The sequence below is a fragment of the Eublepharis macularius genome, chromosome 18, assembly GCF_028583425.1.
Source record: "Eublepharis macularius isolate TG4126 chromosome 18, MPM_Emac_v1.0, whole genome shotgun sequence".
NCBI classification, from domain to species: Eukaryota; Metazoa; Chordata; class Lepidosauria; order Squamata; family Eublepharidae; genus Eublepharis; species Eublepharis macularius.
The window spans coordinates 26,362,234-26,378,794 of NC_072807.1; the positions used below are offsets into that span (position 1 = coordinate 26,362,234).

Genomic DNA, 16,561 nt, shown 5'->3' on the forward strand with positions numbered 1-16,561 from the left:
CCATAAACAATGCAGAATATGGAACTACGAAAGTAGAAGACAGTGGAATAAACAACAAAAGAGTGGAATAGACTCCAATTATATTCCCTTATAAAAGCACCCTACTGACTGTCAAATTCAACAAACAAAGCTGCCCCTCACTGAATAAAATTGCCTCCTTCCTTTTCTACCAATTACAGTGTAATCCTATGTAAAGTTTCTGCTGTCTGTACCCATTGCAGTGGGTGTGGACTAAAGGAACTCTGCAAAAGAGCACAGTTCTAAACAGAGTTAGTGTTCTAAGCTCATTGACTTCAGTGGACATAGAAGTGTGTTACTCTGTTTAGGATTGTGCTTGTCAATGCTGCCTGAACCTGTGCTCGCTCGCTCAGAAGTAGGTCCTGTGTACTCCTTAATAAATATGCAGGATCAGGGCCTTGCAGCCTCATCGTATGCATGTTAACATAGAAGTCAAGCCCACTGAGTTCAGCAGGATTTGTTCCCAAATAAATGTGCATAGGCTTGCAGCCTTAGTTGGCTAATCTAGCCAGTTAAACAAGGTAAAGCTTGCATCCCTAATAATTCTGTAAATCCACTTAATTTTGCCGTTTCAGTTGCCAAGCTGTCTCTTCCCCTTTTTTGAACACAAGAGGTTTTTTTTATGAAGAGCAGAATTCCCACTCCTCTTCCTCGGGTGCTTCTTGGCCCGTTTGGTAAAAGTGGTGCGTCTGTGAATGAGATAAACCCCCTGCATATGTTAAAAAGTGTTACCATTTTATCAGCATCTCCATGCCACCATTGCAGGCGGGAGCAGAAGTAGCAGCCTGCTGATTATGATGAAAGGACAGTAGGAACGCGTCCTCCCTTCTTAACAGCACACACGTGGACAATGTGGTCAGTCTCGCAAGTAAGCACCAACTTTTATCAAACCACAGACGTTTCACCAAGCCCTAAGCGTTTGTACAGCTTATCTCTCTATTTTTGTGTCTGTCTGGTGAGCCGGCTTGTCCCTCTGAGAAGGTGGCACAGAAATTTCCTAAATAGTAAATAAATAAGTAAATGAGACTAGAGTGTTGCAATTGGACTGGGAAGGTCTAGGTTTTTAACTCCTGCTCAACTATAACATTCACGGGATGGCTGTGACTCTCATGCAAAATTGTTGCGAAGATAAAATGGGAAACGAACTCTTTACTCGGCTTGCAGGAAGGGTCAAGATATATGTGTGATGAACAACTTGAACAGACATGGAGCTGCCTTATACCAAGTTAGGCCTTTGGTTTCTCAGGGTCAGTGTTGTGTACTGTGACTAGTGTTGCCAGGTCCTCCCTATACCCTCCTGGCAGGAGGGAGGAACTGGCACTTACTTGTTCTTCCCGGGACTCTTCTGTTCATGCGTGCTCAAAGTGCACACATGCTCCCAGCACTTGCACAATGATGTCACTTCTTGGAAGTGATGTCATCACCGATCTCCAGTGATTGGTGGGCACAAATAATTAAAACCCTCGGGACATTGCCCGCCACCAGCAGCCAACCGAGAAGCTTAACTGACTGGCAGCGGCTCTCCAGGGTCTCAGGTCTTTCATCTTATCTAGTCCTTGATCCTTTTAAGTGGAAATGCAGAGGGTGGAACCGCGGACCATGTGCAGGCAGCGCACATGCTCTGGTCCTTCCTACACATAGGTCAAATTTATAAACAATAAGTACACATGCTGCTGACTGATAATAGGTGACCCTCTCTTCAAAAGAGCTTTTGTCGTTTAAACGAGAGTGTGTCTCATCGAAATACACTATCAGTGACAAATATGTCTTGGGAACAAGTCGATATTTCTGAGTTAGTAACCACTGTGGACACAGCCGATAAATGCACAGCCATAAAATTTTAAAACATGCATTATTCATAGTAATTTTGCATTAGAATACTCATTTATTTTTGAGGATGTTTATATACTTTTTAACTTTTTGCCTGTCTCTTGGAACCTAAATGATGGTCAATGGAAATGGACCCTCCGCGCGCTCAGAGTCGCTAAAAGGCTTATATTACAGCATTGAAAAGACAAAAGCCCACTTCCTGTAACTTTGGATTGAGTATCTTATAAACTGATTAACATTTGATCATGTAACATATAGACAGCAATTTCATATGGGCTTATTTTTAATTATTTGTAGACCTTTTTTAGAAGCTTATGTATAGATTTGCTAGCATTGTTTTTCTTTTTGGTTTTGCACAAATAATTAAAACATATTTAAAATTAAATTTAAAAAAAATTTAGAACGTGCATTTTTGTTCCCAGAATGAAAACTGGGTTTCTTAGGACTCTACCAAGCATCTGTGTGTGTGTGTGTGCATGTGCGTGTGTGTGCATGCACGCAAATTCCCCCCTTTGGGAACCGTTGGGGTGGCCGGTGGTGTCATCCACTGATGGTAGCATTAGGCTCTTGGACAGCAGTGGTTCTTCCTTCTTCCCATCAGACACACTTAACATTGGGTAATGGTCCGAACTCTCTTTCCTGCAGATTGACGAACTCCCTGAAGGAGCAGTGAAGCCTCCAGCTAACAAGTACCCCATCTTCTTTTTTGGGACTCACGAAACGTAAGTGAAAGAAACACACACAAACTTCTTTCCACTTTCCTGCTGACCTGAGCTTGCACTGAAACTAATTTGAGGTTGATGTTTCGGTACCGGGTTCTTATTTTCCCAAAGGCCTCTGCTTTGGCAAGACTGCTGGGCTGGATGTAACTGTTCTTGAGAAAAGTACATGGATGTGTCAGCCAAAAATACTACATTCCACTTGAGAGCACCTTATCAGAGTACTTATATTTATGTGTTCAGGGCTTTTTTTCTGGTAAAAGGGGTGTGTTATGACCTTTACTTTTTTGGGGGTAGATTTTGCCTTTAATCTTCCCCTTACACCCTCTGGGTAGTTTGCTGCCACCAGGAATCTATTATTCCAAAATGTTTTATTTAAATTTTCCCTTTGGTAACGCTCCCAAAGCATCAGGCTCCTTCGTGGTTCTATGTGGCCCTGAGGATAGGAATGGAATATAGCAATGACAGCTACACTGGGATATAACAAAACAAAAACTTTTATTTAGTCAAGAAGCGTATTGGTTTCATAAATGTAGTTCTCGGTTCTTAAAGTTACTTCCTATAACCTCATTCACACTGATCTCTTCTAAGGCTTCACACACAGTTAGCCTCTTTCTTCAACTCAATATTTCTCTCACAGAAATGTTTAAAACTCTGGCAGCACACAGCTAGCCTGCTTTCTTTTGACTCAAAGATCCAGAGGAGTTAGCCATGTTAGTCTATAGTAGCAAAATCAAAAAGAGTCCAGTAGCACCTTTAAGACTGACCAATTTTATTGTAGCATAAGCTTTCGAGAATCAAGTTCTCTTCGTCAGATGCATGGTACATAAACTAGTCAAATATGTACCATGCATCTGACGAAGAGAACTTGATTCTCGAAAGCTTATGCTACAATAAAATTGGTTAGTCTTAAAGGTGCTACTGGACTCTTTTTGATTTTTCTTCTGACTGAAACCTTTCTCTCAGTCTCAAACTGCATTCACTCCGCCCACTCTCAGTCATCAACCAATCATATCCCTCTCTTTCACCCCCACTCTTCCCCTATCTCACACCAAGCATTTAAAGATACATGCACACATTTACTTGAAATCATTACAAGGTGGTGGAACTCAGTGGGTTGCTCTCGGAGAAAATGGTCACATGGCTGGTGGCCCTGCCCCCTGATCTCCAGACAGTGGGGAGTTTAGATTGCCGAGCAGTGCGGAGGGCAATCTCAACTCCCCTCTGTCTGGAGATCAGGGGGCGGGGCCACCAGCCATGTGACCATTTTCAAGAGGTTCCACCGCGTTCCTGCTGGAAAAAAGCCCTGTATGTGTCACATTTTTAAAATCCTACCCTTCCAGCAAGGAACTCAGACTGGTGCAGAGGCTACAACAGGCCTTCAATATTTGTGACCCACCCAGCTGAACACCCTGTTTCTCCCCTTCCTGTACACTGCAACCTGCCAAGTTCTGACCCCCCCTCCCAATTTCTAAAGTCTTAAATGGTCAGTCAGAATTGGAGGTTGGTCACACTCCTTTTGGGTTGCCTAACACAACAGATGGTTTGCATTGAACATGGAAGGTGGCAAGTTGTGCATGTCTGAATTACAGAGTGTTGTTTTAATTGGTCTGTTATCCAGAGCTTTGGTGTTTCTGCTTGTGTTTTGAAGAGGCTCACTTCTGAAATGACAAAATATAATTCCAAGACCTCTTTGTTTAAAACTATAAACCTGCAGAAGTGTTCAAAATCTACTGATCTTCCTATAAGGTGCTCAAGATTAGCGATGGGCACGAACCAGAAAAAAACTGAACCATGTGGTTTATGGTTCGTCAAATTTCACGAACCACGAACTTTAACGAACCTGTCCATGGTTCACAAACCGGTTCACTTGGTTCGTGAAAACGTCACATCCAGGTCAGAAAACCATCACTTCCAGCTCAGCAGAAGGTCTGCAGGAAGTCCACCCCCTGTTGCCTAGGAAACCGATTGATTGGCACCAGGCTGTCTGCAGTGATGAACCAAAAAACGAACCAAACAAACCAGCCTAAAGTTTGTGGTGGTTCATCAGAAATGGGATCTGACGAACTGTGGTTCACGAACCACGAACCAGCGTGGTTCGTGCTCAATTTTGGTTCGTATTTCGGTTCGTGCTTATCTCTACTCAAGATAGCTTACATTGTCCCTACCTCCATTTTATCTTCACTACAGCCCTTTGAGGTAGGTTAGGCTGAGGAGAGTGACTGACCAACCCGAAGTTTCCCAGCAAGCTTCATGGTAGACTGGGGATTTGAACTTGGGGCTCCCAGATGGTAATCCAAAACCCTAATCATTACACCGTGTTGCCTCTCTGTGGAAACTAGTTGAGTTTCACTGAAAATGGACTGAGTGTAAGGAAGTATTCAGGAAAACCATCTGGTAGAAACCTGTTTGGTTTGTATTGCTTTGGGCCGAAAGGATGGGAGTGCATTTTAGTTTTGTTTGCTTTGTTTCCATCTGCTCAGTCATTTAATAGCTATAATGGAGAGCATGTGTGGAAGACATTTTCCTTACCATTGAATTACCACAGCCAGCCAACCAACTTGTGATAAAGGGTTTCCAGAACTGTTGGGGGTGGGGAGATCTGCGATACATCTGCAGTTAAAATATTTTTGCCTGTGCCTCCCCATGTGGTAGGCTTTTTCTTTGCAGGTAATAAGTAACTGCAGTTTGCAGTTTCACCATATGAGGGCGCAAAGTACTGTGTATGTTATTCCAGTCATAGAGATAAAACAGACTGGTGTTAATAATAAGAACAATAATAACTGCACTGAATAAAATAAATATCACTAGACCTCATTTCTCACAATACAGAAAACTTCATTTTAAAAAAATATAATTGCAATAGAATGTAAAATAGAACTCCTGATTGACTATGACCTTTGTTTAAAAACACAGTGCGTTCTTGGGGCCGAAAGACCTCTTCCCATACAAGGAATATAAAGACAAATTTGGGAAGTCAAACAAACGAAAAGGATTTAACGAAGGCCTGTGGGAAATAGAAAATAACCCTGGTGTCAAGTTTACTGGATACCAGGTAAGGCTTGCTTTTCCTTTCTTCTCTCTGTCATTTATCTCCCTTCCAAGATTACTTTACCAAAGTGCAAACAATTGGATGGCCAGAAGATATCATCCATTTGATACATCAGAAAAGTCCGGTGTTGGGAGGAACGATTTTGTAGCAACAGCGTTCTGTCATCCTGAACCAAATCCTTCAACGATGCTCAGCCGAGCTGATGAGGAGGTTTTGCAGAATTCTTTGCCTTGGTTTTTCAGCTAGTGCCAAGGGTTTTTCAAACTTTCTGCCCCTAAAAACGAAGGTGAAGTGGCTTCCGAATGCATGCAGAGTTTCTGTAGGGCAGTTGTTAGTGTGTATCAATGTGAAGAAACCATGAGTATGCCCTCGAACACAGTGAATACTTTCTTGTGGCGATACATTATGAGGGAAGAATGATTTAATATATTTAAACATGGAGCTCTCTGGCCTCCACTGTATCTCATATTCCTTCCTACTGATGGAGCAACGTTTTCTAAAGGAGTTCAGCACTGCAGTTCTTGAAGAGAATGAAATACATCATCCTGAAGAAAGTCTTTAGTTCTGTAGCATCTGAACTTTCATGAACCCCCCCCCCTTTCTTTGTTAGGGCTGAGGCTATACCTTGACATTGAGGAGTATGCAAAATAAGCCATCTAAGTGATTGACGAGAAAGGCCCAGTATCTGCTTCAAATCTATGTGAGTGTAGTAAAAGCAAAGAAATGTGATAATGGGCAAAGATTCATAATTTTCATTTTAAAATTAAGAAGTTTCTTGTCCGTGTGACTGAAAATATACCTGAAAGTGCATGGAAAAACTCCTGCTGAAACTTCAGGAGTCAGAAGGGTGGTTGAATAAGATTATGCATATTGTAGGACGGCCTCAAGTGTCATTGTCCCTAACATGTTTAGAAAGATCACCATAAACTTGCAAGATAAGAGTATGCAAATCAGCCTGGTTTGCACAATTATGCAGATTGTAAAATCCAGATTTTTCTGATGCGGAATTTTAAATTGCCTAGGCAAAACTTAAGAAAAAATGAATATACAGCTCTGCTTAGATCGTCAGGGTTGCTGAGCACCTTAGATCAGTATCTAAAATACAGGATATTACAAAAGTTTATTAGTGGGAGATTTAACGGTCTTTTTTATTTCAAAGGCAATTCAGCAACAGAGCTCATCAGAGACTGAGGGGGAAGGGGGGAATACAGCAGATGCCAGCAGTGAGGAAGAAGGGGATCGGGTAGAAGAGGATGGGAAAGGCAAACGGAAGAACGAAAAAGCGGGCTCAAAACGGAAAAAATCCTACACTTCAAAGGTAATTCATCACTCATATTGAAAGTGGGTACAAGGTCCTTAAACTGCCAGCATAAATGGCAAAGAGGTACTGAATAAAATGTCACAAGGAAAGATGGGATTGAACTTGAAGAAAACCAGCTAGGAATATGACTGATGTTAACTAAAAGTATGTTTTTTAAAAAAAACTAAAACAAGCTGTACTTGGATGTCAGCTCGGTTTGTGACAGGCACGATCACAACTTACATGCCGTGCTTGTGCATTTCCTCCACCGTCCCTCCTTCCCTCATGGGCAGAGCACAATTAAAGGCTTCTAATTTAGGAAATTTTCAATCGCATTCCAGTTAACCATAAAGTTAAAATGGCATTCCCAGCAACAGGTGCATTGTATGGTATATACACACATTTCTGTCCCAGGGAAGTTAAATGCCAATGAAACTGTGGCTGCATTTGGATGTCACAAGAAACCTTGGCCAGTTTGTAATAGACACAGAAACAACTGGTGCAAATTGGAGTTAGTTACTTTCCCACAGGCTAGGGTTGTTAATTGGGCTTGAACTTTGTTTTATAGTCATGATTTGGGGAGGGGGGTGGTTTGGAAATTGAACTCCAGTTGGCTTTGGCACTTGCATTTAGATGCAAAAATGAAGTGCAGAAGTGCAGGAAAGTGTAACAAAACGAAACACCGTGGCAGATTGGGGATTCAAATCTGGGTTTGTCCAGTCTTAGTCCAACACTCTAACCCCTACACCACAATGGCTCTTCAAAGTGTGCATAATTTTCTCTTTTGTGATGGAAAACGAAATTTTAAAAAAACCAACGAAGGCAGTTCAGGCAGCGTCAGTGCAGAGCAGAGCAGCACAGAGATGGTTTCTTAAACTGTTATCATTTCCAGTTTCTTTCCTCCCAGTCATACACGTTAGGGTAATTTGAATCCAATGGGAGGAAAAGCAGTGGTGGTGTTTGGGGTGGCATGGCAGTTCTTTATGTACAGCCGACGTGTTTTTGTTGGTCAAAGAGGCACCATCTGTTCCGTTAATGAACAAAAGTGACCCAGCACTGAAAAACCTTCTCCTGTTACCATATGAACAACTGCCATTCACTTATGTGTATACCTCTTCCAGCTGCTGATTTTTGCTTCTGGCTTCACTTGTTGCTGTGATTCTAAAACTTCATTTCTGCAATTCCCTCTCCCCACCCCTTCCTTTCCCCGGCATTAAGTAGAAATCACCTTGAGAAGGAAAAGAAGCCAACAAGATACATTAAATACTCCAAGAAATCACAAATTGTAAATCAAGGTGTGATTTACAAGCCACCTGCTCCATGTAGGGAGCCTCACTGTCATGCCAGGTGTGGCGACGGTGTAGGCCACAGCATATCCCCAGGTGAAGACGGCCCGTAGCAGAGCAAGGGGCTGTGTAAAAAACAGCTCTCCATTTTTGTCACAGTGGCTGGTTCTCTCTCCCATGTTTCCTTTGAGAATCATATTCTGTCTGACCATTCTCACGTTTGCTCTGAGTTTTGTATTGAATTGTTCTGTGCAGTGGGAGGTGTGTTAGCCGCCTTGAACATGGCCCAGGGAAATGCAGAATATAAATTCAACAAGTAAATAAGATTGGTGATACCAGGAATGTGTCTGGTTGTGGCCAAGAGATTCTGCCTGTACTGTTCAGTCCATCCATTTTGCCCAGTCCACCCATCCTTGCATCCATGCCCCCCCCCCCACCATGTGCAGTGCTGCATGTTTTAATTGGTAAGGAAGGGGATGGTATCCAGGCCAGATAGGGGGAAAGGGAGAGGAACCTGCAGCTGCTTTTCCTCCAAAGTCTTTGGCAGACTGAAAGGCACAGAGAGCCAGTTTGGCGTAGTGTTAGGAGCGGCAGGACTCTAATCTGGAGAACCAGGTTTGATTCCCCACTCCTCCGCTTGAAGCCAGCTGGGTGACCTTGGATTAGTCGCAGCTTCTTGGAGCTCTCTCATCCCCACCCACTCACAGGATGATTGTCATGAGGATAATAATAACACGCTTTGTAAGAGTGCATGTTAAGTTGTCCTGATGGGCGGTATAGAAATCAAATGTTGTTGTTGTTGTTACAGAGGGGAATCTTCAGATTGCAGTCTAGCAAATCCGATGCATAGTTCTTATTTTGTGTACCCACAGTTAGCTCAGATACTCCTTCTTGGACATTGCTGTATCCTCCATTAGTATTTTCCTTCTTTAAACTTTGCATTGGGCGCTTAGGTGTCCATTCAATAATGTGTCTCTGTTAAGTGCCATCAAGTCGCTTCCGACTTATGTGAACCCTATGAATGAATGCCCTCCAAAACCCCTGGCTAATTTTGAGTGAAAGATAAACTTGGCCACTTTACAATCCTGTTTCCCACCACTCCCACTTTGGAGCATTTTTTGGAAACACTCCCCAGACAGGTCCGTTGGTGGGGTGCAATGGTACAAACTCAGTTTTGTCTTAGAAAATGCAGGCTATGATTCTGGCCGGAGGAAGCATGTATGAATGCATGGAAATCACAACTCGCCCTGGAACAATGACCATGAAATCAAATTAAACGCAACACAGATCTGCCATCCAAATCTTAATTTTCCTCACTCTCTTTAAAACATTTTTTTTCAATTTGCTTTTTTCCCATTGGATGTACTTAGAAATCTTCCAAGCAGTCACGGAAATCTCCCGCTGATGAAGATGACAAAGACTGCAAAGAGGAAGAAAATAAGAGCAGCTCCGATGCCGGGGAGGCAGGCAATGACACAAGAAACACCTCTTCAGACTTGCAGAAAACTAGTGAAGGGGTAAGGCTGGTTTGAACCTGTGGAGGTTGATTCAGTGAGGTAGCACCACCGCTGCTACACTTCGTGTGAAAAGCCTTGTTGCTTTGGGCTACGCTCGCTAGCATTCGGGGCTAATTCCAAACGTTTGCTCCCTATGGCTAATTCACTTCGGATTATTTTTAGTGCTGTATTAAATAAGTGGGGCTTGGCAATCTGGCTAAACTTTCTGACTCATTTGTATCTCCCCCCCCCCCACATACACACACACATCCTTCCTTCAAGGAGCTCAGACAGCATTCAAAAATGGCCCCTCCCCTTATTGTACCCCCACAGCCACCTTTGTGAGGCTGAAGGATAATGATTGGCCTGCTGTCCTCTGGTGAACTTTGTGGCTGAGCAGGAATTCAAGTCCAGATCTCCAGCCATGACACCACAGTGGGATTTTAAGAGATCTGGGGATGGGTGGGTAATACTTACTGCTGCTGCTATCCTGCTACCTTAAATGGAGCAATCGACTAGGTTAGGGAGCGACTAGACATTCCAAACAGCCCCTGGGGAGATCATCTTGGTACTTGGCACTGAGACAGTTGTTATTGCGCCCACATTATGAAGCGCATACGCTTCTTCTCCCTTCTTTTAATTGCTTTTTGATATGGATTCAGTTGACAAGAGGAGGGCTGCATCCATTTGGCCTGTGCTCTGCACCCAGAATAATTCAGAGTCTTCCCTCTCCCCTGCTTTATGGTTTTAGCTTATTTCTGACTCCATGCCTTCGATTTGGTGAATCAGCTACCAGACACTCAACAGGGTCAGGGTGTTCTCTGTGTGCATATGATTTAAAACCTTTACATAAATCCTTTGTCATCTCGAATACAATCCAGATAAAGAGCTGGGCCTTATGAACCTCAAAGATGCAGGATTTGAGATTGTTCTGCTCTTGGGTTCTCTTAGTGTGTTTGTGAGGGACTGGGTCTGAATGCCGTAAGGCTGACTTAAAGATTATATAGCCCTCTTTAGAACCATACACAGACCCCCCCTTTCCCTTGCACACCTTTGCCCAACATACCACATGGTTCCTTTCCATCATTCAAACAGAAGACATAATTGATCGCAACACAGAAAAGCATTCCAGGCCTCTGCATCATGTTTGGAATCTACCAAAGTTGTTCATGGTCCTGCCTGCACTATACCTTTGTCATGCTGAATACATAAGAGTAGGGGGTGAAAAAGGAATTTTCCCATGCATGAATTCCAGTTACGGAGGCAACAGAGCACCAGTGGCTGCAGCCGATCCATCTGGCTCATCAGAGCCCATTTGTGCTCCCATGCTTGCTGCACTGTATACTTGCATGGGGTTTCCTTTCATCACTCCAAGCAGCACTGCATCATGAGATATGTAGTCTACATTTCCTGCATACATAATTAGTGTAGTGTCCACTCATGCAGCCCAGGTTGTGGAAAACAGACCTGGTCTAAATGCTCTCAAGCCTCAATTAGATAGAAGTTCCTTGTTTAGGAAGATGAGGTTTGGAAGGGTTTTTTCAACTGCATGATGGCACCATAACAGTATGCATAATTGTATGCAGTTCAACCAGCAAACCTAGAAGTCAAGCTTGAATTCAATAAACACATGAAGCTACCTTATATTGAATCAGACCATTGGTCCATCAGAGGCCAGTATTGTCTGCTTTGATTGACAGCAGTCCTCCAAGGTTTCAAGCAGAAGTCTTTTACATTACCTACCATATCCTTTTAACTGGAGATGCCAGAAATTGAAACTGGGACCTGCATGCAAAACAGATGCTCTGCCATGGAGCCCCTCACTCTTAGCCTAGCCATCAAAAGGTATTCAAAAGAGCCAGTTTTCATGACAGCAGTTAGTACTGCTTTCCTGGCCTTTTTTGAATTTTCATTAATTTAATATACAAACTTTATACCCCACTTTTCTCCCTCATAATGGCCCCTAAGACAGCTAACAAATTAAAAACATACATAATAAAATCACACCTTACAAATCATTAATACCAACAAAAACACATCGTTCAAACAATTAAAGCCAAAGCTAAAGTGCATACAAAAGCATAAAAACAATTAAAACATTGGGCAGGAAGGAGGGATTGCTGAAGGAATGCCAAATGAAAGAAAAAAGTCTTCACCCACTGACAGAAGATGCTAACAGAAGGGGACAGATGAGTCTTCGTGGGGATTGAATTCCAGGGTCTTGGTGCCACTACTGAGAAGGCCCTCTCCTGGGTTGTCATCCACCTAATCGCAGAAGGCAGGGGGTATCCAAACAGGGCTTTGGAAGATCACCACAGTGGTTGGGTAGGTTCATAAGGGACTAGGTGGTCCTTCAGGTATGTTAGCCCCAAACCATGTAGGGCTTTAAAGGTCAACACCAGGACCTTAAATTGTGCCAGGAAACAGACTGCAAGCCAGTGTGGATGGGCTAAAACTGGAATGATATGGTCTCTACAATCCACCGAGTCAACCTCCTGGCTGCAGCACTCTGTACTAATTGAAGTTTCCAAGCACCTTTCAACAGTGGCCCCGTGTAGAATGCATTGCAGTAATCTAATCTAGATTAAACTGCGCGTGCACCGCAGGGACCAGATTTTTTCTGTCCAGGAAAGGCCCTGGCTGGCTAACCAGTCAAAGCTGGTAAAAGGCACTCTGGGCCGTAGGTGCCCTGGTTTATTCAGCAATAGGCCTGGGTCCAAAAGTATCCACAGATTACGGACCTGTTCCTTCAAAGGAAGCACAACCCCATTCAGAACAGGTGATGCCATAAATCCTGGGTCAGACTGGGTTTCTCCCCAAGCTGTGAACTCTGTGGACTTCTGCAAAAATATGAAGCGCCCTCTTAAATCCGTTCTCTGGGAATCAAGGGGTCTTCAGTATGCTTTGGTCACTGGATCATACCTGAGTACTCATTCCATGGCTGGTGCAGTTTCAACTGAGTTATGTAACTCTTTTTAAAAGTTGCTTCATATTTTCTTCCTTTTCCCCCCAGACTTAACCAACATATTGACTGCTGAATATTAAGGGAAGACACAAGATGATTACATGTTTGGTTGTCTAATATTCTCGGATTTGATAGAAGTCAGCACATCTGTTCATCAGCAGCATCTCTGTTTGTTTGCACATTTATCCACATTCCTACCCATCCTGTTTGCAGAAACAATTTTCAACTTCATTGTCCCCCCCTGCCCCCTGTGGAGAGGGGACCCCTTTTAAGAACATCATTTTATTTAATCACGTAAAGATGCCCTTTTCCAGCAAATGTGCTGTACAGCAACATTGGCAGTGTGCCCGCATTTAGATGGCTTTTCCAACAAACTTCAGCTACTGCATCTGACCGAGTGGGGTATGGCTCACGAAAACCTTATGCCACAAGACTCTTTGTTGTTTTGGCTCCAAATTATAAATTGTTCTTGATATTTGCCTGCCTTTATTGAAAGAAAAAAAAGAACACACTTGGAAATAAGTACCCTCTCGTGAAGAATCTCAAGAATTCAGTCAACTTACACACCATGGTTTTTTTTAAAAAATGATTCTTTGTGTATTTTTTTAATGGTGTAAAGGCCAACTGGTAGCCTGACAGCATGGATCCAGCACCCGAAGCGATTTCATGCGACCGTTCCAAATAGCAATCGACATATGGTTAAGGAAACAAAAATGGCTTGCCCTTTCATTTGTTGGGAATTGGGGGCGGGGGGGATGGGGGGAAGAATTCAAGATGTAAGAAATGGAGATACTTCCTCATCTCTCTTGGATTTTGTATGCCACTTATAGATGTACATATTTGTATGTAAAGCTATGCCTGAGATTGAGCTCTGTGAAGCTGTTAATACAAAATAACACCAACTTTTACGATGGAGCCCATCCATTCATGAGAGGATCGAGTTAATGCGCAGCAGAATTTTCTCTCCCATCTCTGTTTGGAGATTAAATTGCTCCCCTGTTTCTGCCTAAGAAGACAAAAAAACTGGCCATCTCCGATTGAAAACCTGATAACAGTCTCCTCAAGTTGTGTTCCCTGCTCAAAACTGAACAATGTAAGAAAATACTTTTCCTTATTAGAAATACCTAGCTAGCTATACTCTTTTAATACTTCTCAAAATCATGATGTAGCGTAAGTTCTCTTGACTTAGTTCCTATATGTGAAGTTAGTGAAAGTCTTTTGTGTTTCTTTAGATAAATAATACAAGGAGTTTTTTCAAACACCACACAAGTTGAGCTTGACACAGGATTTTTGTTTTTGTTTGTTTTTTGGGACGCCTTCCATTTTTTGTTTTAGCTTATTGTGATAAAGAAGCCCTTTGAAAAACTAAACCAAAACACCCAATTTTTTTTTAAAAAGAAAGGCTTAGTAAAGGGGGGAAGATCCTGTCATAATTTTTTCTGACCTTTCTCCCCTTCTTTCAGAACTAGATCTAGACTAGTAAGTAAGCATTCCAAACTCCATTATTCTGTGTACATTATTGTTGCTATTGTGAGAATAGAGAATTTTATTTATTTTTTAATGCCAGCTTTTATTGTGAAAACATATGGGTTTAGTCCGGTTTTATCAATCCTTGTTATGCTTGTCCTTGGACCATCTTTCGCGTACTCAAGGTTTGTAGTTGAAAAGTTTACTGTACAAAAAAAACAAAAACATTCAAAAAAAGTATTGTTTTTACAGAATAAATTTATTGGAATGTGTATCGGGAGTAAGGTTTGAGGTTGTAAGCAGCTAAGTTAGCGTCGTATTTGGCTTCATACGTGTAACAATGTGAGGTATTCATGTAACTTGAGTATTAAAGCAAAGCATTCTGTTAACATTGAGTTGACTATAATACAAAACAAATTCAGGGGAGATCTCTTCGTTCCCGTCCCATTGCTCTTACTGGTGACATCTCCAAGAACAATCTACTGCAGTTGCACAGCCACAGTATGTCATGCTGTTACACACATATGGGCCTTGCTTTCTAGCCTTCACTTTGTCTGTTCTGACTTTAGCAGGGCTCCAGGAATTAGAACCATAGGCATTCAGAGGACATACTGTACCACTGAGCTATGGCCCTGTTTAGTAGTTACCCCAGCTGTGGCAGATTAGTTATGATTTGTTCCAGGGGACATCAACCTTGTTGAGCCTGTGAACGCTTTTGAAAAAAGGGTAGCAGGCACCATCACAAAATGGCAGCCGTGGAAGATGGGACCAATCACAAAACGGCTGCCGTAGGAACAAGTACAAAATTTGGGGAGGTTCCAGGCCAAGCATCTTCCTATGAGGGGGCAATTATTTTCCAAGGGGAGCTCTCTGCAAACCCAAAGCTGATGTCTCCTAGGCTGATCTGAAGCACCTCTTCTACAGGGAAGTAGATGAAACCCAGGACGGATTCTGCTTTGGGGAAGAGGCGTTCGGGGAAAGAAGCAAGGTGAAACATCAAGCTATTTGTACATGGTGAAATAAATTTGAATGCGGTTGGCCACATGGCATTTCTTAAAAAGAAATGGATGAGAAAAATATTTTTAAAAGGAAATAATGAATACGGTTTCCTTTCAATCTTAAAAGAGTCTTATTGACTCTCATGGATTGCTGCTTGTACTCCACTCAGCAAAGTTAAATGCCTTTGTCTGACCAGTAGAGAGTCTCAGCAGTCTAGTATAGGAAAGGGAAGGTAGGGATCTTATTTCCAAGTAAATGGCTTTGACTTTCTTTCCAAGGCTACTCAATTATTCTATTTCCCTCTCTTTGTCTCCCTTGTTTTGCCAGGCTTCCTGTCCTCTTTACTTTTTCTGCCTTTCAACCTCTTGCTTTCATTCTTATTTTTTCTTCCCTCTTTCTTGTTCGTTTTCATTTGCGGGGAAGGGGAGAAGACAGCATGCGGACTACTTGTGCAGAAGGAAAATAGCTTTGACAGAACTGATCTCATGAAGCTACATAGGAGCTATCGGTTGAACTAAAAGTGGGTTTGACAGGAACCCTCTCATCCTGCAGTGTGCATTGTCGTGTAAATAGGTAAGGCCCGTTGAAAGTGTCTGCAGGTGCTATCCTCCAATGCTATGGAGATGGTCACGCAAGGAGTCCTTTTTAATCACCTCTCCTTTGCGTAACATGCTTGGATCCCCAGTTTAGTTGGTGATTCTTGCCTATTGTAGACTGAGGAATTGAATGGCAAGGTAACACAAGAGAATGGAATTTGCCCCTTGTCCGAAACAGGGAGCTTGAACTCTTGAAAGCTTACGCCCTAAAAATCTTGTTGGTCTCTCAAGTGCCACTGGACTCAAATCCTGCTGTTGCCCCTAACCCATACATCACTTTACATCACTCATGAGGCTCTTGGTCTTGCCAACTGTTCTGTAAGAAGGGTCACCTAAACATTCTTAAAACCACACGCATTCAAAAACGCTACACATTTTCATAAACGGAGAGCTAACTCATAGTGGTAGCGGGGGGAGTATGGTGCTGGGAGAGACCTAGGCCTTGATAAGGCAAAAAGATACCATATAGAAACAGTGGAATAACTTGCCTCTGATGTCTTTCTGGTTTAAACCTCACCTCTCAGACTTACCAGTTGCTCTACAAAGGAAAGCATACAGGTACCCATGCTGTGCCTATTCTATTTTCTATCGTGGGGCAAAAGTTGAATGGCAGGGCATCTCGCCTAAAGGTAAACAGGAAGAGCAAGTTTCCATTCTGCGGCACACGGAGCGACGATGTCTTCCAAATGCAAGAGGTGGAATTTCTGCCTCTGCTTCTTTCCGCTGCCTGGCCATGTTGAAGCAACGATAGGTGTCTTTCTGCAAGTAAGTCACCTACAGTGACCCAGGGAGCAGACAAGGTTAGCCACATGCCAGTTCTGTGTAGAACTGGC

At 42.7% G+C, this 16,561-nt stretch overlaps 1 protein-coding gene across 1 annotated transcript in view; it reads left to right on the forward strand.

Annotated features, from left to right (window-relative positions):
• HDGFL3 (HDGF like 3) overlaps nucleotides 1-14,522 on the forward strand; it is a 36,483-nt gene extending 21,961 nt beyond the window's left edge. The window contains exons 2-6 of the mRNA XM_055002693.1: nucleotides 2,494-2,570; nucleotides 5,484-5,622; nucleotides 6,779-6,937; nucleotides 9,576-9,722; nucleotides 12,715-14,522. Of these exons, the coding sequence (XP_054858668.1) occupies nucleotides 2,494-2,570; nucleotides 5,484-5,622; nucleotides 6,779-6,937; nucleotides 9,576-9,722; nucleotides 12,715-12,720 (528 nt within the window). The 3' untranslated portion in view covers nucleotides 12,721-14,522. The remainder of the gene's footprint in view (nucleotides 1-2,493; nucleotides 2,571-5,483; nucleotides 5,623-6,778; nucleotides 6,938-9,575; nucleotides 9,723-12,714) is intronic.
• Nucleotides 14,523-16,561: the final 2,039 nt, after the last annotated feature.